Below are 27,409 nucleotides of genomic sequence, written 5' to 3'. Positions count from 1 at the left end.
GGCAAGTGGGATCTTAATTCCCCAAACAGGGACTGAACCTGCACCCTCTATAGTGGAAGCACAGAGTCTTATCTGGTGGACCACCAAGGAAATCCTGCCAAGGAAATATATTCATTTTTATTTGTTCAGTCACTGTGTCTGACTCTCTGTGACCCCATGGACTACAGCACACCAAACTTCCCTTGTCCCTCATCAACTCCTGGAGTTTGCCCAAGTTCATGTCTGTTGAATTGGTGATGCCATCCAACCATCTCATCTCTGTCACCCTCTTCTCTTTCTGCCTTCAATCTTTCCCAGCCTCAGAGTCTTTTCCAGTGAGTGAGCTGGCCAAAGTGTTGGAGCTTCAGCTTCAATATCAGTGCTTCCAAAAAGTATTCAGGCTTGATCTCCTTTAAGATTGACTGGTTTGATCTCTTTGTTTTCCAAAGGACTTTCAAGAGCCTTCTCCAGCACCACACTTCAAAAGCATCAATTCTTCATCGCTCAGCTTTCTTTATGATTCAACTCTCACATTCATACATGACTACCGGAAAAACCATAGCTTTGAATATACGGACCTTTGTTGGCAAAGTGATGTCTTTGCTTAACATACTTGTCTAGGTTTGTCATAACTTTCCTGCCAACAAGCAATTGTCTTCTAATTTCATGGCTGCTGTCACCATCTGCAGTGATTTTAGAGCCCAAGAAGAGGAACTCTGTCACTGCTTCTACCTTTTCCATATGCCGTGATCTTAGTTGTTTTGTTTTTTGTTTTTTTAATATTGAGTGTTACGCCAGCTTTTTCACTCTTCTCCTTCACCCTCATCAAGAGGCTCTTTAGTTCCTCTAATTTTCTGCCATTAGAGTGGTATCATCTGCATATCTGAGGTTGTTGGTATTTCTCCCAGCAATCTTGATTCCAGCTTATAACTCATCCAGCCCAGCATTTTGCATGATATGCTTTGATATGTTTAATTTATATAAGTTAAACAGGATGACAATAAAGAGCCTTGTCGTGCTCCTTTCTCAATCCTGAACCAGTCTGTTTTTCCATACAGGCTTGTAACTGTTGCTTCTTGACCCACATTCAGTTTTCTCAGGAGACAGGTAAGGTGGTCTGGTCTCCCCATCTCTTTAAGAGTTTTCCATAGTTTGTTATGACCCACACAGCCTAGCTTGGAGGATTTTGAGCATAACCTTCCCAGCATGGGAGATGAGTACAATTGTCCAGTAGTTTGAACATTCTTTAGTACTGCTGTTCTTTGGGATTGAGATGAGGATTGACCTTTTCCAGTCCTATGGGCCCTGCTGGGTTTTCCAAATTTGCTGACAGCTAAGCGTATACATTAATTAAGGGTGAATTGTCTTCCTAATGATGTTGAGTAGTACTATCTAAAAAGGACTTTTTTATTAATTCAGTCTAATTTTGTATCTATAATAGCTGTTTAAAATTCCTTTATGCACTTTAAGGTTTTTCTCAAGTAGATTCTGAATGTCTCTTAGATTCAGCTGTAGGTACTTTTGTTCTTTTTGTTGCTACTTTAGTGTGAATGCACACCCCATGTGTCTGCATTGAATCTGGATTTTGGACACAAGCACATATATGTTATTTTACTGAAAGGTCTTTTTAGGAGGTGATTTTGAGTCAGTAACTTGGGAAAGAGTATTGGCATCTATGAAAATGATTATTATTTTTCCCTCCTATCTCTTTTTTAATACCCCAAAACACATACCATAAAATTCACCCTTTCAACAGTTTCTAAGAGTAAGGTATACTTCTCTTCCCTTCAGCCTTTGGTAGCTACAATTCTGTTTCTGTGAGTTTTAATATTTTATATATCATATAAGTGTGCTGCTGCTACTTTGGGATTGAAATGAGGATTGACCTTTTCCAGTCCTATGGGCCCTGCTGGGTTTTCCAAATTTGCTGACAGCTAAGTGTATACATTAATTAAGGGTGAATTGTCATCCTAATGATGTTGAGTAGTACTATCTAAAAAGTCGTGTCCGACTCTGTGTGACCCCATAGACAGCAGTCCACCAGGCCCCGCCAACCCTGGGATTCTCCAGGCAAGAACACTGGAGTGGGTTGCCATTTCCTTCTCCAGTGCATGAAAGTGAAAAGTGAAAGTGAAGTCGCTCAGTCGTGTCCGACTCTTAGTGACCCCATGGACTGCAGCCTACCAGGCTCCTCTGTCCATGGGATTTTCCAGGCAAGCATACTGGAGTGGGGTGCCACTGCCTTCTCTGATATATAAGTGTGATCATATAATATTTATCTTTTTGTGATTTATTTCACTTAGTATAATGTCTTTAAAGGTTCATCCATGTTGTAGCATACAACAGGATTTCCTTCTTTTATAATGCTGAAAAATATTCCATTGTATGTATAAACCACATTTTGTGTATCCATTCATTTGTTAATAGACATATAGGTTGCTTTGACCTCTTGGTTATTATAATATTGCAATGAACATAGGTGTGCAAATATCTCTTCAAGATTCCATTTTCAATTCTTTTGAATGTATCCCAAGAAATGGAATTGCTGGATCAGATGGAAATTCTGCTTTAAAATTTTATTTATTTATTTGGCTGCACTTGGTCTTCACTGCTGTGTGTGGGCTTTCTCTAGTTGTGGCCAGCGGGAGCTTCTCTAGTTGCAGTGTGCGGGCTTCTCATTATGACGGCTTCTCTTGCTGTAGAGTACAGTCTCTAGGCATGGGAGCTTAAGTTCTTGTGTACACAGGCTTAGTTGCTCCACAGCATGTGTACACAGGCTTAGTCGCTCCACAGCATGTGGAATCTTCCCAGACAGGAGTTCAATCCTAGATTGGCAGATGGATTCTTCACCACTAGGCCACCACGAAAGTCCCTATTTTAAAATTTTTGAAGAATGTTCATACTGTTTTCTATATCAGCTATACCATTGTGCATTCCCAGCAATAATGCACCAGGGTTCCAATTTTTTGAAATCTGTACCAACACTTATTATTTTCATTTTTTTCAATAAGTGGCCATTTTAATGGGTGTGAGGTGATATATAATTGTGGTGTAGGTCTTTTAAGATAGTGAATTTTGCCACAGGATTTTGTGATATGGACCATTCTAGCATTCCTAAAATAAATCCCACCGAATCATGATGATTTATGATTGTTTACTCTTATTATTTTTAATTTTATATGTTAAAATTTTAACTCACATACAATTTTTGCATTGATGCTGTTGGTGAGATTGGCTTATATAATATATGTGTGTGTGTGTGCATGTGTAATTTTTCTCACATTTTGGAATTAATTTTCTATCAGATTGCCAGAATTTTTTTAAGTTTATAATAAAAATTGAGGGTATTTAAAAACTGTCTTGAAATTTGAATCACTTGCCTCTTCATCCAAATCTCACTGTTTTATTGCAGATCTTCATCACCTCATAACTTGGTTGTTTTGTTGATCTCCCAATGATATATGTTTTCATACAATTTACCCTTGTTTAATTAATCCCCAATTAGATGCCTTGGTAGACAGTCTAAAATTTCCTTAGTATTAAAGTGCACCTCCACACTTTCTTTTCCCCCATCACATACACTGTTTTTCATCTTGTCTTTTGGGCACTTGCTTATTCATCTTATAAAACCTGTTCTTTATCATGTGCTTTCTTTATTACTATTCACCAAATCTCTTTCCCTAGAACTCATCACACTTAGGTCTCTACTGCTTTTGTATCTTCTATCACTTTTATTGTTGCACCTAACTTTGTGACTAGTTTTAAAAACTGTGTTTTTCCTCATCTCAAAATGCTGAGTCCTTTGAGCATTATGGCCATGTATTCCTAAAAACGATTACAGTGCCTTAAGTAAGGTAATAACTCAAGTCTTGAATTTACATTTTAATCTACATTCATTTAATACACATTTATCTTCTCTACTAATAACTGTGAGTTTACTGTACTTATGAGAATACCCTTAGTTCATGTTGTTAGTAAAATCCTGCTCTTCATTCTGCTCTCTGCTTTCCACTGTTAAGAAGAACCTTTGTGAGGATATACATTCCTTCTAAAATGATGAACTGAGGGTAACTGAATTTACCTAAGTTCTCTCTACCTCTCAGCTGACTGACAGGTTCTGTTACAGAAGGCGCCAAATCCAATCTGAGGTATGAATAGTAGTCATGGTCTGCTGTATATAGGAGGGCATGTGATTTATTTATGTTGTTGCACCACATTCCATTACCTTTTGCTTTTTTTTAATAGCAAAATCACTTTTACAAGCAAGAAGAGGAATGGTTGAACCTACTGCTCATCTATGTATAGTATTGTATTTATGCGTTCTAGGGAGTCGTGACCTACTTATCAGGGCCACTTTTAAACTTTTCTTGGAATCATGAGAGAACATATTAAGCAGATAATGAATAACATACCAGGTGCTTTGAGTTAATTTTTTTTTAATTTTATTTTATTTTTAAACTTTACAATATTGTGTTAGTTTTGCCAGATATCGAAATGAATCTGCCACAGGTATACATGTGTTCCCCATCCTGAACTGTCCTCTCCTCCCTCCCCATACCATTCCTCTGGGTCGTCCCAGTGCACCAGCCCCAAGCATCCAGTATCGTGCATCGAACCTGGACTGGTGACTTGTTTCATACATGATATTATACATGCTTCAATGCCATTCTCCCAAATCTTCCCACCCTCTCCCTCTCCCACAGAGTCCATAAGACTGTTCTATACATCAGTGTCTCTTTTGCTGTCTCGTACACAGGGTTATTGTTACCATCTTTCTAAATTCTATATATATGCGTTAATATACTGTACTAGTGTTTTTCCTTCTGGCTTACTTCACTCTGTATAGTAGGCTCCAGTTTCATCCACCTCATTAGAACTGATTCAAATGTATTCTCTTTAATGGCTGAGTAATACTCCATTGTGTATATGTACCACAGCTTTCTTATCTCATCTGCTGATGGACATCTAGGTTGCTTCCATGTCCTGGCTATTATAAACAGTGCTGCGATGAACATTGGGGTACACGTGTCTCTTTCCCTTCTGGTTTCTTCAGTGTGTATGCCCAGCAGTGGGATTGCTGGATCATAAGGTAGTTTTATTTCCAGTTTTTTAAGGAATCTCCACACTGTTCCCCAGAGTGGCTGTACTAGTTTGCATTCCCACCAGCAGTGTAAGAGGGTTCCCTTTTCTCCACACCCTCTCCAGCATTTATTGCTTGTAGACTTTTGGATTGCAGCCATTCTGACTGGCGTGAAATACAGTTAAAAAAATTAAATCTAACAGTGTTACAGTCATCAAATGTGAAAAGATATATTTTTATATTAATTTTGAATTCACAAATAGCTTTTAAATTCTGCAGTTATGAAATCATAGGTTAAGTATCATTTCAATTGTATGATGAAGCTTCATTTACTAAATTAGCAAATGTCTGGTACCTTGGCTTATCCTTCTTCCTGTGAACAGACATTTTGTTTGTTCATAAAGATTCATTATATTGGAAAAAATTAGTTCAATTTCTCTGTTCTCGTTTCTTCCCGTATGTTTCCTCCCCTTGTTTTACTTGTAAATACACGTTTTGTTGTTATTGTTGTTGTTTTAGTCACTAAGTCGTGTCCAACTCTCTTGTGACCCCATGGACTATAGCCCGCCAGGTTCCTTTATCCATAGGATGTCCCAAACAAGAATACTGGAATAGGTTGTCATTTCCTTCTCTAGAGTATCTTCCTGACTCAATGATAGAACCCACATGTCTTGCATTGGAAGGCAGATACATGGAGAATAAATCCAAAATACCCTGTCAAAAGTGCCACATATCCAAAATTTTAACTTTTGAAATGTTCCATAGCATGTTAACTGAACTTATTTACCAGCAGCTATTTTTTGCCTGTGTATATATTAATACATACTAGTCTTTAGAAATTAGCAAATATATGGTACCTTAATAAACTTGGCAAATTAAATCTTTATTTTCAGATCTTCATTCTTCACGGAGTAGTCAGTCTTCCAGTTACTCTCCAAGGCCAACAGATAGTAGTTGTTTCAATTCTAGTTCAGAGATGGTAAGTTATGTTCTTTTTTTGCTTTTTAATATATGCTGTACTAATTTAGAATAAGTTATATTTCTCATAGTTTACCTTTTCATTTTGAAAAAAAAAGTTGAGATAATAGTGAAAATAAATGTAAATAAAAATGTGAAAATATTAAGAATGTAAATTAAAATGTGAGCATCATTCATTCATATTTATGAAGCATCATTCATTCATGTTTGTAACGTGTTCATTGTTATTTACAAAACACACTCATATTAAGATATGTGTGTGTGTGTGTGTGTGTGTGTATAGTAAATATGTGTTTATTTTAAAAGAGTTTTTAGAATAACCCACTCACAATAATTGAAAACCTCAAACAACCAATAATACATACATGGGAGTGACATGTTTAGTGCTGAGTGGGAACTATAATTGAATAATTGGAGTTGCTTCATATTCTGAGTGGATTTCTCACAAATCACATGTTTAAATGGAGTTCTCCATTAATTTTTCGTTCTTCTTTTCATCTACCTTTTGTCTCTAGCTTGCTATCCAAGCTGCTCTTGCCAAGGAAGGACACTAGTGACCTCTAATGGTGCCAAATTCATTGGGCAGTTTTCAGGGGTTTTTTTTACAAGAATTTCTAGCCATATTAATAGAAATAATTATTTTCTTTTCTTGAAACATTTTCTTCTCTTTGCTTTTGTGATGCATGCTATCTTAGTTTCCTTCATACCTCTTTGTATGCTACATTATGCCTTTGCCCACTTCTCTTCCACCTTTCCCTGTATATAAATTGTAATGTAGGGTTTGCTTCAGGACCCTTCTCTTAACCTATACTCCAAACTCTAGATGATGTTATATATTCCAGTGACTTTTTATACTATTGCCTGGTTGATGATAATTCTCAACTTTATGAATTCAGCTGAGATCCTTAATTAAATATCCAATTTCTTCTTGGATATCTTCTTAGGTATTTCACAAAAAGCTGAACACCCCCTAATCTCCTTATATCAGTTTTCCTGATAGTTCTCATATTAGTAGATTAGTAGTGGGACATGACTGAGCAACTGAACTAAACTGAGTGGGTAGTTTTCTACCCATGCAGTTGTTGCCAGAAACTAGTTTGGCATTTCAGTCTCGCCTGCCTTCCTAACCATATTCATTTCATCACTTCATCCAATCAATTCTACCTCCAAAATAAATTCCATATTTATCTACTTCTCTCACCTACTAAGTGTCAGTACACTAGTCTAAGGTATCATCATCTTGTTCTTAAATTATTATGGTTGTTGCCCAGGAGATCTACTTCCACTTTGCCCCACTTTTTTTCCAGTTAGCAATAATGATGATCTTTTGAAAGCTTAAATTGAATGATGTTATTCCTGTGTTTGATTATTCAGTGGATTCCTCTTTTGCTTTAGAATCTAAACTACTTATAGTGGCCTCAGGCCCTGTGTGATATAGCTTCTGACTACATTTCCAACTTCTAGTGTTCCTCTCTCACCAAACATTGACATGCGACTTCCTTAGCTGACTGGTCTCTTTTCTGCTTCAGGACATTTATATTAATATATTCTGTTAGTCGTCAGCTTAAACATGTCAGTGCTTTTGAAGCCCCTCCTTGACTTTTCAATCTAAATCAGGCCCCTTAGATATGCTCTTATAATACTTCATACGTGCTCTTCATAATGCTTTTTTCAACTTGTAATTATGTGATGAACATCCTTTCCACATATAAGAGTGTGTGCTATCCATCAGTTCAGTCGCTCAGTAGTGTCCAACACTTTGTAACCCCATGGACTATAGCATACCAGGTTCCCTGTCCATCACCAACTCCCAGAGCTTACTCAGACTCATGTCCGTCAGTTTGGTGATGCCAACCAACCATTTTATCTTCTGTCATCCCATTCTCCTCCTGCCTTCATTCTTTCCAAGCATCAGGGTCTTTTCCAGTAAGTCAGTTCTTTAAGTAGCCAAAGGATTGGAGTTTTAGCTTCAGCATCAATCCTTCCAGTGGGATTAAAGACTGATTTCCTTTACGATGGATTGGTTAGATCTCTTTGCAGTCCAAGGGACTCTCAAGAGTCTTCTCCAACACCACAGTTCAAATGCATCAGTTCTTCAGTGTTCAGCTTTCTTTATAGTCCAACTCTCACATCCATACAAGACTAGTGGAAAAACCTTAGCTTTGACTAGATGGACTTCTGCTGGCAAAATAATGTCTCTGCTTTTTAATATGCTATCTAGGTTGGTCATAGCTTTTCTTCAAAGGAGCAAACATCTTTTAATTTCATGGCGGCGGTCACCATCTGCAGTGATTATGGAGCCCAAGAAAAGTCTCTCAGTGTTTCCATTGTTTCCCCAACTATTTGCCATGAAGTGATGGAACTGGATGCATGATCTTAGTTCTCTGAATGTTGAGTTTTAAGCCAACTTTTTCCACTCACCTCTTTCACTTTCATCAAGAGGCTCTTTAGCTTTTCTTAGCTTTCTGCCGTATGGGTGGTGTCATCTGCATATCTGAGGTTATTGATATTTCTCCCAACAGTCTTGATTCCAGCTTGTGCTTCATCCAGCCCAGCATTTCACATGATGTTCTCTGCATATAAGTTAAATAAGCAGTGTGACAGTATACAGCCTTGACATACTCCTTTCCTGATTTGGAGCCAGTCTGTTGTTCCATGTCCAGTTCTAACTGTTGCCTCTTGACCTGCATACAGATTTCTCAGGAGGCAGGTAAGGTGGTCTGGTATTGCCATTTCTTGAAGAATTTTCCACAGTTTATTGTGATCCACACAGTCAAAGGACTTGGCATAGTCAATAAAGCAGAAGTAGATGTTTTTCTGGAACTCTCTTGCTTTTTCGATGATCCAGCGGATGTTGGCAATTTGGTCTCTGGTTCCTCTGACTTTTCTAAAACCAGCTTGAACATCTGGAAGTTCACGGTTCATGTATTGCTGAAGCCTGGCTTGGAGAATTTTGAGCATTACTTTTCTAGCATGTGGTATGAGTGCAGTTGTGTGCTAGTTTGAGCATTCTTTGGCATTGCCTTTCTTTAGCATTGGAATGAAAACTGACCTTTTCCAGTCCTATGGCCACTGCTGAGTTTTCCAAATTTGCTGACATATTGAGTGCAGCACTTTTACACCATCATCTGTTAGGATTTTAAATAGCTCAAATGGAATTCCATCACGTCCACTAGCTTTGTTCATAGTGATGCTTCCTAAGGCCCACTCGACTTCACATTCCAGGGTGTGGAGCTCTAGGTGAGTGATCAAACCATCATGGTTAGCTGGGTCATTCAGATCATTTTTGTATAGTTCTTCTGTGTATTCTTGCCACCTCTTCTTAACAGCTTCTGTTTATGTTAGGTCCATACCATTTCTGTCCTTTATTGTGCCCATCTTTGCATGAAATGTTCCCTTGATATCTCTAATTTTCTTGAAGAGATCTCTAATTTTTCCCATTCTAGTGCCTTGTACTCCAGGTATCTCTTGCCTTCATACTTTTGCATTCCAGTCCCATATAATGAAAAGGACATCCTTTTGGGTGTTAGTTCTAGAAATTCTTGTAGGTCTTCATAGAACTGTTCCACTTCAACTTCTTCAGCATTACTTGTTAGGGCATCAGTTCAGTTCAGTTCAGTTCAGTAGCTCAGTCATGTCCGAGTCTTTGTGACCCCATGAATTGCAGCATGCCAGGCCTCCCTGTGCATCACCAACTCCCGGAGTTCACCCAAACTCATGTCCATCGAGTCAGTGATGCCATCCAGCCATCTCATCCTCTGTTGTCCCCTTCTCCTGCCCCCAATCCCTCCCAGCATCAGGGTCTTTTCTAGTGAGTCAACTCTTCACATGAGGTTGCCAAAGTATTGGAGTTTCAGCCTCAGCAGCAGTCCTTCCAGTGAACACCCAGGACTGGTCTCCTTTAGAATGGACTGGTAGGATCTCCCTGCATTCCAAGGGACTCTCAAGAATCTTCTCCAACACTACAGTTCAAAAGCATCAATTCTTCGGTGCTCAGCTTTCTTCACAGTCCAACTCTCACATCCATACATGACCACTGGAAAAACCATAGCCTTGACTAGATGGACCTTGTTGGCAAAGTAATATCTCTGCTTTTTAATATGCTCTCTAAGGGTCATAACTTTCCTTCCAAGGCGTAAACGTGTTTTAATTTCAAGGGCATAGACTTGGATTAATGTGATTTTGAATGTTTTGCCTTGAAAATGAACAGAAATCATTCTGCTGTTTTTGAGACTACATTCAAGTACTGCATTTTGGACTTTTTTGTTGACTGTGATTGCTAATTGATTTCTTCTAAAAGATTCTTGCCCACAGTAGTAGATATAATGGTCATCTGAGTTAGATTCACCCATTCCAGTCCATTTTAGATCGCTGATTACTAAAATCTTGATGTTCACTCTTGCAGTCTCTTGTTCGACCACTCCCAATTTGCCTGATTCATTGACCTAACACTCCAGGTTCCTATGCCGTATTGCTCTTTACAGCATCAGACTTATTTCCATCACCAGTCACATCCACAACTGGTGGTGGTTTTGTTTTGGCTTCATCTCTTCATTCTTTCCAAAGTTATTTGTCCACTGATCTCCAGTAACATACTCAGCACCTGTTGACCTGTGGAGGTCATCTTTCAGTTCCCTATCTTTTTGACTTTTCATACTATTCATGGGGTTCTCAAGGCAAGAATACTGAAGTGGTTTGGCATTCCGTTCTCCAGTGGACCAAGTTATGTCAGAACTCTCCACCATGCCCTGTCTGTCTTGGGTGACCCTACAGGGCATGGCTCATAGTTTCACTGAGCTAGACAAGGCTGCAGTCTATGTGATCAAATTGATTAGTTTTCTGTGATTGTGGTTTTCAGTCTGCCTGCCTCTGATGGAGAAAGATAAGAGGCTTATGGAAGCTTCCTGATGGGAGAGACTGACTGAGAGGGAAACTCTTTCTTGTTCTGAAGGGTTGGACTATGCTCAGTAAATCTTTAATCCAATTTTCTGTTGATGGGTGGGGCTGTGTTCCCTATTGCTTGACCTGAGGCCAAACTATGGTGGAGGTAATGAAGATAATGGAGACCTCCTTCAAAAGGTCCCATGCAGGGACTGCTGCACTCAGTGCCTCCAACCCTGCAGCTAGGCCACTGCTGACCCCTGCCTCCGCTGGAGGCTCTTGGACACTCACGGCCAAGTCTGGGTCAGTCTCTTGTGGGGTCACTGTTCCTTTCTCCTGGGTCCTGGTGTGCACAAACTTTTGTTTGTGCCCTCCAAGACTGTGTTTCCCAGTCCTCTGTAAGTTCTGGTGGATCTATGGTGGGGTTAATGGCGACCTCCTCCAAGAGGGCTTATGCCATACCCAGGTCTGCTGCACCCAGAGCCCCTGCACCTCCAACAGTCTACTGCTGACCTCTGCAGGAGACACTCAAACACAGTTTTGGCTCAGTCTCTGTGGTGTCTCTGGGTCCTGGTGTGCACAGTTTGTTTGAGCCCTCTGACATCTCTGGTGGGTATGGGGTGTGATTCTAAATGTGATTTTGCCCCTCCTACCATCTTGCTGTGACTTCTCCTTTGCCCCTGATGTGGGGTATCTTTTTTTGATGGGATCCAACATTCTTCTGTTGATGTGTGTGATGTAGAGGGCAGCAATCATGTCTGCTTCACTCACATTGCAGATGCTAACTCAGTATTTATTTCTTGAATAAGTGTATTGATCTTTATTTTCTCTAATTTGTGCCCTGTCAGTTTTAATACTATTTATTGTGCTTACTTTTCCTATTTTAGTGCCAATCAGCTAGGGCTTATATTTCATTTTAGGTTTTTTAATGTTAACTTTGCTTTTTATTTTTAGCTAAAATAATATTTTATATAGGATTTTTTTTATTAAAAAGAGTATTTTATTTAGTAATTAAGATAAATTTTTCTTGAAGTTGAAAAATTAAAGTTACTAAATTGAAATCTAGGCCTATTAAAAATTCTTAACATTTGACTTTTTATATAGTGATTGTTATATTTATTACTATTTAACTTTTCTTTTGTATATTTGATTTTCTGTTAGCTGATGCTATTCTTTATGTCTTCTTGAGACTGAGTCCATGAAAGATACAATATAGATATTTTTTTACTTAAAAAGTCAAGGAGTGAATACTAAATTGTATATGTTAGCTTTTTAATTCAAAGTTATACTTCTACTCTACTCTTAAAGTAGTTGAAGAGTATATGTTCTATATCATTTCATTTCTGTGAAAAGGTAGGATAATGTCACCTATGATTATGGGGACTAATAAGAGACAAAAAAAAGTCTTCTCTTTTTAATCCTTTGCACCTTTAATATAAGTGAAAAAGTGAAAGTTGTTCAGTTGTGCCCGACTCTTTGCAACCCCATGGACTCCAGGCTAGTATACTAGAGTGGATAGTGTTCCCTTCTCCAGGGAATCTTCCCAAGCCAGGGATTGAACCCAGGTCTCCCACATTGCAGGTGGATTCTTTACCAGCTGAGCTATCACAGAAGCCCAAGAATACTAGAGTGGGTAGTCTATCCCTTTTCCCACATTGATTGAACCCAGGTCTTGATTCTGCCACCTGATTTTCCCACCTGACTGAACCCAGGTCTCCCACATTGCAGGCAGATTCTTTACCATCTGAGACTCCAGGGAAGCCCAAGAATACTAGAGTGGGTAGCCTATCCCTTCTCCAGGGGATCTTCCCAACCCAAGAATCGAACCCAGGTCTCCTACATTGCAGTCAGATTCTTTACCAGCTGAGCTACCAGGGAAGCCCTTTAATATAAGGATTCTTAATATTATGTCATGCTATTTTTGAAATCTATATCCTTGATTAAAAAAAAATCTAGGTTGATTTGCCACCTATCAAAGTCTTTTCTTTTTTTAAAAGTTTCTATAATGTGAATTTTAAGAATGTCTGCTTTGAAGTGATTGAATAATTTGTTTTTTTTTTTAATGTAAGCATCATTTACAGCAAAATTACTAATTTATTTTAGCTATCTGAAGATGAAGATCAAACTGAAGATTCAAATAGGAGATCCATCAAAACCAAAGAAACAGCTAATAATTTTTATTTAGAAAACATGGAAAAATTTCCATGTGATAAGGTTATTAATAACAATGCCAAATTTCATAAACAAAATGAGAATTTTAACCACTTCTCAGTGAATAATAATATACATCAGTTTCCAGAGTCTCAGTGTAGTTCAGCACACATATTGCAAAGCAAAACCAGTAATAATTGCATTCTACAGGTTGCAAAGTGTGATGCATGGGTACAAACGGAGAGTGAACTTATAATGGAGGAAAAATTAGATGCTGCCATACAATGTGATATAATTTCAAAATGTAAATGTAGAAATGATGTGTCTTCTTTTTGTAATGTTGAAAGGTACAATGAAAATGTTAAGGCAGATACCACTGGAGGGCAGGAAATACTTAGAAACAACTAATATTCTAAAACCTTAACCTGAGATTTTGCATTTGTTTTAATGTTTAGAATTTCACTAACATAAAAAAGAATGAGAATATTTTTGTAGCTAAGCAACTAGATGAAAGTATTCAGAAGATGTATTTATTTTTTAGTATTACTAATTTATGCTTTAGTTTCCCATAGGTATTTTTAATAGTTTAGTATGTCTTAAAATTTTTTAGAAAATAATATATATGTAAATTTACTATTATTCTTAAGCTGATTATTTATTATGAAATGCTGCTGTTTATGGATTAAAAATGTTTAACTATTACTTCTGTGAAATGAAAATATCTCCTGCCATGTTAATAAACAAGAAATGTCACAGTCATCAGCATTTTCTGACCTCCAAATGTGAATGAAGGCTCCCAAAACTGGGATCCAGTGGATGCTGCCACTCCCTATGGTGATTGCTGAGGAGCTGGGGGAATGCAAGAAGCAAAATGAACAAGGAAACAGGATTGGCCCCAGGTAGCTGAGGTGCATATGAAAGGAGTGAATTCAGTGATTCCAGAGACTTGCATCTTCCCATACATAGAATGCTAAGTTCTTTAACTTGGTACTGATCTTTGATGTTCAAACTGCCTGCTCCCTCTGTTGCACTTGTATATAGCCTGACTTCCCCTCTTGCCCTCTTGGACCACTTTTCTCAGAGCTACTGAGATGCTGTCTCCAAGGCCAGAGTCTTAAACATTCCCACCAAATAAAGTAAGTGTCTACTTTCAGGTTGTGACTGTATTTTTTTAGTTGACAATACTTTGTTACATTTATTTTAAAATTTAGTGCAGTTGTATCTTTTGCAAAAATATTCTCTTCCAAGAATTTAAGACAGAAAATAATACTAAGTAATACTAAATATGTTTTATAGCCTAATTATAAGATTTCCTTAGCTACTTATCTTAAACATTATACTCTTGTTAAAAATTCTGGCATTAATTTTTAGATAAAATATTTTTCTAATTTGGAGAAAAATTTTTTGTTGGTGCTTATATTAATTCAAAGGAATGTTTTTTCTCTTCAAGAGTAAAAAAAAATGTTTTAACGCTTTTGTAAAAGATTTATTCAACATTGGAAAGTTATTTATGTTTACTAATTTTAATATTACATAAGATTTTCATAAATACTACATTAGAATCTCTCATTTGTAAACTATTGGCTTTGTTTCCAACATAACACTTATTTTTGTTGTCAAGGTTTTAAATGTTGACACTAGTCACTTTAGAAAATGGATATCTGTAAGTTACAAAGTGACCAACAAGGGGCATTCTGATATCTAACTAGCAAAAATAAAATAGGGATTTCTGTTAAAGTGAATTCTGTTAAAGTGAATAGGTATACATGTATACCTATACATATCACTCCACAGTTTGTTTTGCAGAGGTGATCTGAAACATAATAATTTAGAAACACCAATATTTAAAGAGTAGCAGTCTTCAGGGTTTTAGCTAGTTTTAGGAAGTTCTCTTTCTGGCCTCAGAGAACACAATAAACTCCTAAGTAATTTTAAGGATAGTAATCCTCTCATGCAAGGAGAATATAATTATCTGATGTACATTGATAGTTTTCAAAAGGTCAGGATATTGATTATCCTGATATTCAATAAAGGTATTCCATAGTGGATTGATTATCCTGAGCATTATTTTGCAAAATATGATACATTATAGTAAAGAAGACCTATATATGGAAAAGAAGACTATGCTTGTGATATTTGAGTAAGATTGAGCTTTGAATCAGATTGGTTTCAAATATCAAACAAATTGATTTTTTCCAATACAATTGAAAGTCTACCAGTTATTAAAAGCAGATTCATTACAAAAGTCCATGCTTAGTTACATTTTAATCAGTATCATAATGTGGCAGTTAAGCTTAGTGAAGTAAATAAGAATATAGGGTAATGACTACACACAGTAAAAGGGAAGTAAGATGCAGTATAGTAAAGGATTTAAACTTGCCTCATAAGAGATCTGGATTTTTTACCTTTGGGTTTGTAAGGTAATCTCTAAGCTCATGTAGTGTTATGCCTGACAGAAGTAACTTTGTTTGCCTGGGGACCTTGAGCCAAGCCAGATAGTATGATTTAAGATCACGCTGAAGTTAGCCCTGTGGGCAATCAATCATGCTGCTGTGATGGAGCCAGAGAAAGACTCTGGACACCAAGGCATGTGAGCATCCGCAGTTGGCAGTACTTTGTATTGTCACATATTGATACCAGGAAATTAACACTGAAGTGACTTAGCAGCAGCAGCATGACTTGTAGAAGACTGGAAGCTCTGTATTACTTTCTTAGATTCTGTCCTATGTGCTTTTTACCTGGGCTGGTTTTAATATCTCCTTTCCCTATAATAAACTGTAACTGTGAATATAACAGCTTTCAGTGAGTTCTGAGTCCTACCAGCAAACTAGCAAATATGAGGGTGCTCTTGGAACCCCTGAAGTTTTATGATCTGTTCCCTAACATTGCAGTTACTAACTCTTTAGGGAGATAAATATATTTGGATAGGAAAGTAAGTACAGATTTATATAATTAAAAAGACATATATAACAATACATTTTAACATACTTCTCAAAAGACAATACTAGTTTAGATTTTCTCTGGGTGAAATAATTTAATGAAAAAAATAGGTGATGTTTATACATTCTGAAGTTGTAGAAATACTGTTCTTCCAGAGCTCCTCAGAAGTATTAAGCTTCAGTTGCTTTTAATTGTAACTTACTTGGTATTAATAGTAAGCCCTTTATTAGCATGCTTCCTTTCCTTTCTCACATCTTCAATTCCATAACAGTGTTTTTTGAGATCACACCCCAAGCATACTACATACACTTAAATTCTTGGCTTATGCTTTGCTTCTGAGGTAATCTGTGAAAAAGAAAAGTGAAAGGCACTCAGTCATGTCCAACTTTTGCAACCCCATGGACTGACTGTAGCATGCCAGGCTCCTCTGTTCATGGAATTCTCCATGCCAGAATACTGGAGTGAGTAGCTGTTCCCTTCTGCAGGGGATCTTCCCAACCCAGGGGTCAAACCCAGATCCCCTGCTTTGCCGGAGGATTCTTTACTGTTTGAGCCACCAGGGAAGAGGAGATAATCCACACTGACAAGTTATATAAAGGGACCGTAACAAATGACTAAATGAATTGTCTTTGTTGGTGTCACTCAAATGTTAACATTGCTAGTGTTCTGGTTTTACAGTTTTCTTGTACTAGTTTTTAATTTCTGCCACCTACTGAAAACTCAGTAAATGGGACTAGAAACATATAGACAAGTGAAGAGAGAATTAGTGAAATGAAATATTCATAAGTTATCCAAATGCAGAAGAGAAAAATAGAAAACGTGAAAGAAAGTTAAACAATAACAAGGATATAATGAGACACTCCAACATCTGTTTAATTGAAGTATCAGTAGTAGAGGAGAGAAATGGGATAGAGGCACAATCTGAAGAGATAATGACTGAGAATTTTTCAAAATTCATCAATGATACTAATCCACAAATTTAAGAATGCCAACAATTTCCAAGTAGTATAAATAATATGAAACCCATGCCTAGACTCAACATAGTGAAATGGTGAAGTCTCAAAGACACAGATGATCTTGAAAGCAATTGGAGAGAAAAAGAGGGGCTTCTTAGAAGGAAGACAATACTGTTATTTTTAAAAGCAATAATGAATGCCAAAAGACAGTGTAAAAATACCATCCAAATCCTGATAGGAAAAAAACAGTCACTCTAGAATTGTGTTTCTAGCCCTACAGAACTAGCACTATTTGATACCAGGGCTCAGTGGTAAAAAATTTGCCTGAAATGCAGGAGACATGGGTTGAATCACTTGTCGGGAAGATCCCCTGGAGAAGGAAATGGCAACCCCACTCCAATACTCTTGCCTGGGAAATCCCATGGACAGAGAACCTGGTGGCTTACAGACCATTGGGTCACAAAAGACTTTGACACATCATAGTGACAAAACAACAGCAAACTAGCCAATACTAGCATGAAGGACCCAAACTTACAGGCTGTGGCAATTTTTATTTAAGCTTTTTGAATATAAAGAGTAGTGCTTTCTTTTGGTGGGGAAAGTTTCTAATTTTTTTCACCGTGTGGTCTTTAACATATATGCTCAGTTTTCCCACTGCTTCTATTCTTTTAGGCCCTCTTTTTATTAACTTTGTAGCACTTGAAGTTGTCCCAGTGAAGCACTTTATTTTTTTTTTCAGTGCTGTCTCTGATGGTCTATGATGTATATTCCCTTATGCTTGTTGCTAAGGAGATATCACTTTCTCTCATTTCTTTAAAATTACCTTATTAGTAGTATTAAAATTCTCTTTAATATAAATCTAACCTATATGCAGAATACATCATGTGAAATGCCTGCGGGGCTATCTGAAGCACAGCTGGAATCAAGATTACCGGGAGAGATAACAATAACCTCAGATATGCAGATAACATCACCATTATGGCAGAAAGTGAAGAAGAACTAAAGAGCTTCTTGATGAAGGTGAAAGGAGAGTGAAAAAAGCTGGCCTAAAATTTAACATTCAAAAAACTAAGTTCATAGCATCCATTCCCATCACTTCGTGCCAAATAGATGGGAAAAATGGAAACAGTGAGAGACTTCATATTCTTGGGCTTTTCATTTTCAAAATCACTGCAGTGACTGCAGCCATGAAATTAAAAGACACTTGCTCCTTGGAAGAAAAGCTATGACCATCCTACTAGACAGCATATTAAAAAGCAGAGACATCACTTTGCCGACAAAGGTCCATATTGTCAAAGCTGTGGTTTTTCCAGTAGTAATATATGGATGTGAAAGTTGAACCGTAAAGAAGGCCGAGTGCCAAAGAACTGATGCTTTTGAACTGTGGTGTTGGAGAAGACTCTTGAGAGTCCCTTGAACTGCATGGAGATCAAACCAGTCAGTCCTAAAGGAAATCAATCCTGAGTATTCATTGGAAGGACTGATGCTGAAGCTCCAGTACTTTGGCACCTGATGCAAAGAACTGACTTACTAGAAAACCCCCAATGCTGGGAAAGATTGAAGGCAGGAGGAGAAGGGGACTAAAGAGGATGAGATGGTTGGATGGCATCACCGACTCAATGGATATGAGTTTGAGCAAGCTCTGGAAGATGGTGAAAGACAGGAAAGTCTGGCATGCTACAGTCCTTGGGGTCGCAAAGAGTCAGATGTGACTGAGCGACTGAACAATGACAGCTTTGACATGTACTGCTTGACTTTTTTGAATCAAGATACTTAGGTTTTGAATGTTGATATCTATATATCTATATAGATATCCACAAATGTGACAACTTAAAATATAATACAGTGAATTGAGGCAACTGCTGGGTTTTTGATGGATGTATGTTCATTTTGTGTATACATATGTCACTCAGTTGAAATGGGTAGTTTCGTACACTCACCTATTGTTTCTTGATGCAATTGAACATCAGTCAGTGAGAAAGTCACATGATGCTCCCCTGGATCTGGGTCTTGGGTCCACCTGCCAATAGGCCGGTACAACCTTTAGGACCTCCTGGGCCCTGGCCTGCCTACCAGCAAATAGATGGTTGATAGTAGTCAGCCCACAACAATAGGACACATACAGCCCACATAGGGGACACCCCTAGAGCATATAGCTCTGGATACCAGATGGGAGTGCACTGCTGGGAAGCATAGGATATCTCCTACAAAATGTCACTTCAACATTGGCAAATGCAACCAACCTACCAAATACATTGAAAAACAAACAAATAAGGTGACAGAGGAATAAGTCCCCAGCCTCCCCCGCACCCCACCAACCACCAAAAAAAGTAACAAGATGAAACCCCAGAGGAGAAACTAAGTATATTGGAGATAAGCAATCTACCCAATAAACAGTTCAAAGTAATGACTGTAAAGATGTACAAAAACTCAGGAGAATATTGGAAGAATAGTTGGAAGTCTTCAACAAGAGAAAATGCAGAGAAGAACTAGAGATGAAGAAAACAATAACTGCAATTTTAAAATACACTAGAAGGAATCAATATTGGATTAAATGATACAGAGAAACAGATCAGTGAGCTGGAAGACAGAATAGTAGAAATGACTGAAGCTGACCCAAAAAAAGAATGAATAAAAAGAAATGAGGATAGTTTACTATCATTCACATTATAGGGGAAGGGTCCCAGAAGAAGACACAAAATAGAGGCAGAGAATATATTTGAAGACATAAAAGAAGGAAATGTCTCTAAAATGGAAAAGGAAGCAAACATCCAGATTAAGGAAGAACTGTGTCCCAAAAAAGATCAACCAAAAGAGTAACAGACCAAGACACATTGTAGTTAAAATGTCAAAAATTAAAGAGGGAGTGGGACTTCCCTGGTGGTCAAATGGTTGAGAGTCTGCTTTGCAGTTCAGAGGATATGGGTTTGATCCCTGATTGGGGAGCTAGGATCCCATATGCCACAGGGCAACTAAATCCACCCACATGCCACAACTAGAGACCCCACATGATGCAATGAAGATCCAGAGTGCTGGGATCTGGGACTTGACTCAGCCAAATAAATATTACACAAAAGAGGGAGTACTAAAAAACAGCAAGGGAAAAGCAATAAGTTGCATGAAAGGAAATTCCCATAAGGTTATCTGCTGGCTTTTAAGCAGAGGTTGTGCAGGTGAGAAGGGAGTGTCACTATATATTTAATGACGTGAAAGGCAGAAAGCTACAACCAACCTACAACACACACTCACCAAGGCTTTCATTCAGATTTCATTCAAACTCATTGTCCACCAAAATAAGTTTTATAGACATGTAAAAGCTAAAAGAGTTCAGCACCACCAAACCAGTTTAACAACAAATGTTAAAGGGACTTCTCTAAGTGAAAAAGAAAAAGCCATAGCTTCTGGTTTGAGATGGCAGAGTAGAAGGATGTGCACTCATCTCCTCCTGCGAGAGTGTTAAAATCTCAACTAGCTGTTGAACAACCATTAACAGGAGAACAGTAGAACCCACCAAAAAAAAAATCCTATGTCCAAAGACAAAGAAGAAGCCACAGTGAGATGGTAGGGGCTGCAATCATGATAAAATAAAATTGCATACCCACCAGGTGGGCAACCCACAAACTGTAGAAAAATAATACCAAAGAAGTTCTCCAACTGCTGTGAAGGTTCTGAACCCCAAGTCAGGCTTCCTAGCCTGGGGATCCGACAAAGAGACTTGGAATCCCCAGGGAATCTGACAATGAAGTCCAATGGATTTGATTATAGCACTTTCAAATGAGTAGGGGAAACATAGACTCCAGTCTTAGAGGGCACACACAAAATCTTTGCACACCAACACCCAGAGGAAAGGAGTAGTAACTCCACAGGGGACTGAACCAAAACTACCTGTTAGTGTTGGAGGGTTTCTTGTGGAGGTGTGGGTTGGCAGGGGTTCACCAGGGATAAGGGCCCTGGCAGCACATCTGGGAAGGTACCCCTTGGCCCTCTTGGAGGTTGCCATTAACCCTACCAGAGAGACTGTAGACCCCAGGGCTGGGATGCCTCAGGCCAAACAACTACCAGGGAGAGAGCCCAACTCCTCCCATCAGTAGAGAATTGGATTAAAGCTTTACTGAGCAAGGCCCTGACCACCAGAACAAGAACCAGTTTTTCCCACTGCCAGGCCCTCCCATCAGGAAGCTTACACAGCCTCTTAGCCTTATTCACCAGAGAGCAGACAGAAGAAGCAAGAAGACCAACAGTCCCACAGCAGCTAAAACAAAAACCACATTACAGAAAGTTAATCAGAATGAAAAAGCAGAAAGTTATGTCTCAGATGAAGGTACAAGATAAAATCTCAGAAAAATAACTAAATGAAGTGGAGATTGGCAACCTTCCAGAAAAAAGAATTCAGAGTAATGATAGTAAAGATAATCTAGGATCTCAGAAAAGCATTGGAGAAGATAAAAGATATTCCTACTAAAGACCTAGAAGAAAAAAGAACAAACAAAGATGAATAATACACTGTGCTGAGCTGTGCTTAGTTGCTCAGTCATGTTGGACTCTTTGTGACCCCAGGGACTGTAGCCAGGCAGGCTTTTCTGTTACTGGGATCTCCAGGCAAAATACTGGAATGGGTTGCCATGTCCTCCTCCAGGAGATCTTATCTTCCCAACCCAGGGATTGAACCCAGGTCTGCCCACATTGCAGGCAGATTCTTCACCATTTGAGCCACTAGGGAAGCCCAAGAATACTGGAATGTGTAGCTGATCCCTTCTCCAGGGGGTCTTCCCAACTCAGGAATTGAACCAGGGTCTCCTGCATTGGAGGTAGATTCTTTACCAGCTGAGCTACCAGGGAAGCCTGAATAGAAGGAGTCAATAGCAGAATAACTGAGGCAGAAGAAAGATAAATGATCTGGAGGACAGAATCATTGAAATCACTGCCTAAGAACAGAATATAGAAAAAAGAATGAAAAGAAATGAAGACAGCCTATGAGACCTCTGCTGCTGCTGCTGCTGCTGCTGCTGCTGCTAAGTCGCTTCAGTCATGTCTGACTCTGTGCGACCCCATAGACGGCAGCCCACCAGGCTCCCCTTCCCTGGGATTCTCTGGGACAACGTTAAATGCACCAACATTTGCATTATAGGGTTCCCAGAACAAGAAGAGAGAGAGAAAGGATCTGAGAAAATATTTGAAGAGACAATAGCTGAAAACTTCCTTAACATGGGGAAGGCAATAATCAACAAAGTCTAGGAAGAACAGCTTTACAATGAATGCTGTCAAACTGACAAAGCTAAAAGACAAAAATATTGAAAGTGACAAGGGGAAAATGACAAATAACATAAAAGGGAAGTCCCATCAGGGTATCAGCTGATTTCTCAACAGAAACTCTACAAGCCAGAAGAGAATGGCTTTATAAATGGCTGTATCAAAATGATATATTTAAAGTGATGAAAGGGAAGAGCCTACTACCAAGAGTACATTACTCAGCAAGACTCTCATTCAGATTTGATGGAGAAATCAAAAACTTGCCAGACAAGCTAAGCTAAGACAATGCAGCACCACCAATGAATGCTAAAGGAATTCCTCTAGGCAGGAAACACAAGAGAAAAAAAGACCTACAGAAAATAAACCCAGAACAATTAAGAAAACGGTAATAGGATCATACATAATAATTACCTTAAATGTAAAAGGATTAACTGCACCAACCAAAAGACATAAACTGGCTGGGTGGATGAGAACCCACTTCCCACATCACTCTACTTGACCCTCTGCTGCTGCTGCTGCTAAGTCACTTCAGTCGTGTCTGACTCTGTGAGACCCCATAGACGGCCACCCACCAGGCACCGCCGACCCTGGGATTCTCCAGGCAAGAACACTGGAGTGGGTACTTGACCCCCTAAATTGTATGTAATTATTTTATATTATTAATCATGCTCCCATTATGGCTTTAATTGTAATTATCTTTTACTTTTTGTCTGGATATTGATTGTGAAAACTGATGAACATCTTTTACTCTTGTGATTATGTAGCTAGTGAAAGAAAGAAAGTGAAGTCGCTCAGTCGTGTCTGACTCTGCGACCCCGTGGACTGTAGCCCATCAGGCTCCACTGCCCATGGGATTCTCCAGGCAAGAATACTGGAGTGGGTTGCCATTTACTTCTCCAGGGGATCTTCCCGACCCAGGCATCGAACCTTGGTCTCCTGCATTGCAGGCAGATGCTTTACCCTCTGAGCCACCAGGGAAGCCCTGATTATGTAGCTATTACTCACTTAATACCATTGTATAATGATTGGTTAACAGAAAAATAAAACAACTCTGTATCACCGAAACTAGGGTTTAAGAGAAAATCCTGTAATCGTTTTCTAAAATCCAGATGCATATCAGAATTATATTTGAAGCTTTTAAAAAATAAAAATGCTCAGGTATTGCTTTTTTTCCCTCCAGAGCCCCTGATAGGTTTCTAGTGAGCAGTCATATTTGTTTTTAAATATGGACTCTATGATGATCTTTTATCTAGTTTGTTTCACTTTTTCTATTTCATACTCAGTTCTTTCATTTCATTCAGTTTATGTTTTCCAATTTCTCCATCTCTTCTTTTTTTTTATGTTCTTTCTCAAGCCTTTATCAATCATTTGGAAAGCTTTTATATACATATATATAAATATGCATACTATATATATTTTAGAAAGCTTATGAATTTTTGCAAAACTAAAAAATATATGAAATTTTTATTTCACTTCTTTGTATTAGTATGAAAAGAATGCTAGATTTATAATTAAAAAAAATAGACAACAAGCATCAAAGATTTACTGTTTAACACACGGAACTAAAGTCAATATTTTGTAATAACCTATAATGGAAAATAGTCTGAAAAATAATATATGTGTATATGTATAACTGAATCACCTGCTGTGAACCTGAAATAAAATTACAAAAGAACAAAATCTCATTGGTAAAGGTAATAGGTATAAAAGGTATAAATCAACCACATATTAGCTAGTGTGTGCATGTGTGCTAAGTTGCTTCAATCGTGTCCAACTATATGGACTTTAGCTCACGAGGCTCCTCTGTCCATGGGATTCTCCAGGCAAGAATACTGGAAGTGGGTTCCCATGCCCTGCTCCAGTGTATCATCTTCCCAACCCAAGGAACAAATCCACGTATCCTGTGGCTCCAGCATTACAGGTGGATTCTTTACCATTGAGCCACTGGGGAAGCCCATATAAGTTAGTAATAAGGTTAAAAGATGAAAGCAGTCAATCAAATATATATCCACAATATTTAGTTAAGGTATACATAAAAAAGACATCCCTGTAGCTCAAATGGTAAAGAATCTGCCTGTGAGGCAGGAGACCAGGGTTCAATCCCTGGGTTGGGAAGTTCCTCTGGAGAAGGAAATGGCAATCCACTCCAGTATTATTGCCTAGTGAATTCTATGGACAGAGAAGCCTGGCGGGATACAGTCTGTGGGGTCACAAAGAGTCAGACACGACTGAGTGACTAACACACATACATAAAAAAGATGTTAAATTTGATGTTAAAAACAATAAACTTTGTGGGAGGATAGAATACAAGTTTGTTAAACATTTGAACTTGAGAGAGAATCAATTTAATTATATGTGACATCACAAAAAAAATGTAATATATAAACACACACAAAGAATAAAGGAATCCAGTTACAACACTAAGATAATAATCTAATCATTAAAGAAGTGGCAAAAGAACAAAAAAGAACTACAAAAACATCCCCAAAACAATTAATAAGATGGCCATATGTACATACATATCAATAATTATTATAAATTTACATGGACAGCATGCTATAATCCAAAGATATAGACTGACTGGATACAAAAATAATACTCATATATATCTGCTTATAAGAGACTGACTTTAGATCTAAAGCTACACACAGACTGAAGTTGAAAGAATGGAAAAAGATATTTCATGTAAATGGAATTCAAAAGAAAGCTGGTGTATCAATACTTATATCAGATAAAATAGACTTTGAAACAAAGACTATAGAAAGCAACAAAGAAGGACATTGCATAATGATAACGGAATCAATCCAATAAGAAGATATAACTATAGCAAATATATATGTACCCAACATAGGACCACCTCAATATATAAGACAAACACTTCAGTTCAGTCGCTCAGTCGTGTCTGACTCTTTGCGACCCCATGAACTGCAGCATGCCAGGCCTCCCTGTCCTTCACCAACTTCCAGAGTTCACCCAAACTCACCCAAACTCATGTCCATTGAGTCAGTGATGCCATTCAACCATCTCATCCTCTCTCGTCCCATTCTCTTCCTGCCCTCAATCTTTAATAAAATCAGGGTCTTTTCCAATGAGTCAGCTTTTCTCATCAGGTGGCCAAAGTATTGGAGTTTCAGCTTCATCAGTCCTTCCAATGAACACCCAGGACTGATCTCCTTTAGGATGGACTGGATCTCCTTGCAGTCCAAGGGACTCTCAAGACTCTTCTCCAACACCACAGTTCAAAAGCATCAATTCTTCGGCATTCAGCTGTTTTTATAGTCCAACTCTCACATCCATACATGACTACTGGCAAAACCATAGCCTTGAGTAGACGGACCTTTGTTGACAAAGTAATGTCTCTGCTTTTTAATATGTTGTCTGGGTTGGTCATCGGAGAAGGCAATGGCACCCCACTCCAGTACTCTTGCCTGGAAAACCCCATAGATGGAGGAGCCTAGTTGGCTGCAGTCCATGTGGTCGCGGAGAATGGGACACGACTGAGCGACTTCACTTTCACTTTCATGCATTGGAGAAGGAAATGGCAACCCACTCCAGTGTTCTTGCCTGGAGAATCCCAGGGACGGGGGAGCCTGATGGGCTGCTGTCCAGGGAGTCACACAGAGTCGGACACTACTGAAGTGACTTAGCAGCAGCAGGTTGGCCATAATTTTCCTTCCAAGGAGTAAGCGTCTTTTAATATCAGGGCTGCAGCCACCAACTGCACTGATTTTGGAGCCCCCCAAAATAAAGTCAGCCACTGTTTCCCCATCTATTTGCCATGAAGTGAGGGACCAGATGCTATGATCTTAGTTTTCTGAAAGTTGAGCTTTAAGCCAACTTTTTCACTCTCCTCTTTCATAAAGAGGCTCTTTAGTTCTTCTTCACTTTCTGCCATAAGGGTGGTGTCATCTGCATATCTGAGGTTATTGATATTTCTCTTGGCAATCTTGATTCCAGCTTGTGCTTCTTCCAGCCCATCGTTTCTCATGATGTACTCTGCATAGAAGTTAAATAAGCAGGGTGACAATATACAGTCTTGATGCACTCCATTTCCTATTTGGAACCAGTCTGTTGTTCCATGTCCAGTTCTAACTGTTGCTTCCGGACCTGCATAGAGGTCAGGAGCAAGAGGCAGGTCAGGTAGTCTGGTATTCCCATCTCTTTCAGAATTTTCCATGGTTTATTGTGATACACACAGTCAAAGGACTTGGCATAGTCAGTAAAGCAGAAACAGACGTTTCTCTGGGACTGTCTTGCTTTTTCGATGATCCAACAGATGTTGGCAATTTGGTCTCTGGTTCCTCTGCCTTTTCTAAAACCAGCTTGAACATCTGGAAGTTCACAGTTCACATATTGCTGAAGCCTGGCTTGGAGCATTTTGAGCATTACTTTTCTAACATGTGAGATGAGTGCAATTGTGTGGTAGTTTGAGCATTCTTTGGCATTGCCTTTCTTTGGGATTGGAATGAAAACTGACCTTTTCCAATCCTATGGCCACTGCTTAGTTTTCCAACTTTGCTAACATATTGAGTGCTGCACTTTCACAGCATCATCTTTTAAGATTTGAAATAGCTCCACTGGAATTCCATCATGTCCACTAGCTTTGTTCATAGTCATGCTTCCTAAGGCCCACTTGACTTCAAATTCCAGGATGTCTGGTTGTAGGTGAGTGATCACACCATCATGATTATCTGCATCTTGAAGATCTTTTTTGTACAGTTCTTCTGTGTATTCTTGGCACCTTTTCTTAATATTTTCTGCTTCTGTTAGGTCCATACCATTTTTGTCCTTTATTGTGCCCATCTTTGCATGAAATGTTCCTTTAGTATCTCTAATTTTCTTGAAGAGATCTCTAGTTTTTCCATTTTATTGTTTTCCTCTATTTTTTTCCCGTTGATCACGGAGGAAGGCTTTCTTATCTCTCCTTGCTATTCTTTGGAACTCTGCATTCAAATGGGTATATCTTTCCTTTTTTCCTTTGCTTTTCACTTCTCCTCTTTTCACAGCTATTTGTTAGGCCTCCTCAGACAGCCATTTTGCTTTTTTGCGTTTCTTTTTCTTGGGGATGGTCTTTACCCTGTCTCCTGTACAATGTCACAAACCTCCATCCATAGTTCATCAGGCTTTCTATCAGACCTAGTCCCTTAAATCTATTTCTCACTTCCACTGTACAATCATAAGGAATTTGATTTAG

At 38.5% G+C, this 27,409-nt stretch overlaps 1 protein-coding gene across 5 annotated transcripts in view; it reads left to right on the top strand.

The window, feature by feature from the left end:
- Positions 1-14,222, top strand: part of REDIC1 (regulator of DNA class I crossover intermediates 1) — an 84,166-nt gene extending 69,944 nt beyond the window's left edge. For all 5 annotated transcript variants that reach the window (XR_015163770.1, XM_086399928.1, XM_086399926.1 and 2 more), the window contains 2 exons: positions 5,953-6,038; positions 13,022-14,222. Coding sequence is in view for 4 of the 5 variants with exons in the window: in XM_086399926.1 (XP_086256052.1) it covers positions 5,953-6,038; positions 13,022-13,477 (542 nt within the window). In the remaining variant the exon portion in view is untranslated. The remainder of the gene's footprint in view (positions 1-5,952; positions 6,039-13,021) is intronic.
- The last annotated feature ends 13,187 nt before the right edge of the window (positions 14,223-27,409 follow it).

Source organism: Bos grunniens, chromosome 5, assembly GCF_055505025.1.
Source record: "Bos grunniens cultivar Pamir isolate PY7600 chromosome 5, Bosgru_T2T1.0, whole genome shotgun sequence".
Taxonomy (NCBI): Eukaryota; Metazoa; Chordata; class Mammalia; order Artiodactyla; family Bovidae; genus Bos; species Bos grunniens.
This window is presented reverse-complemented; position numbering and strand designations above follow the sequence as displayed.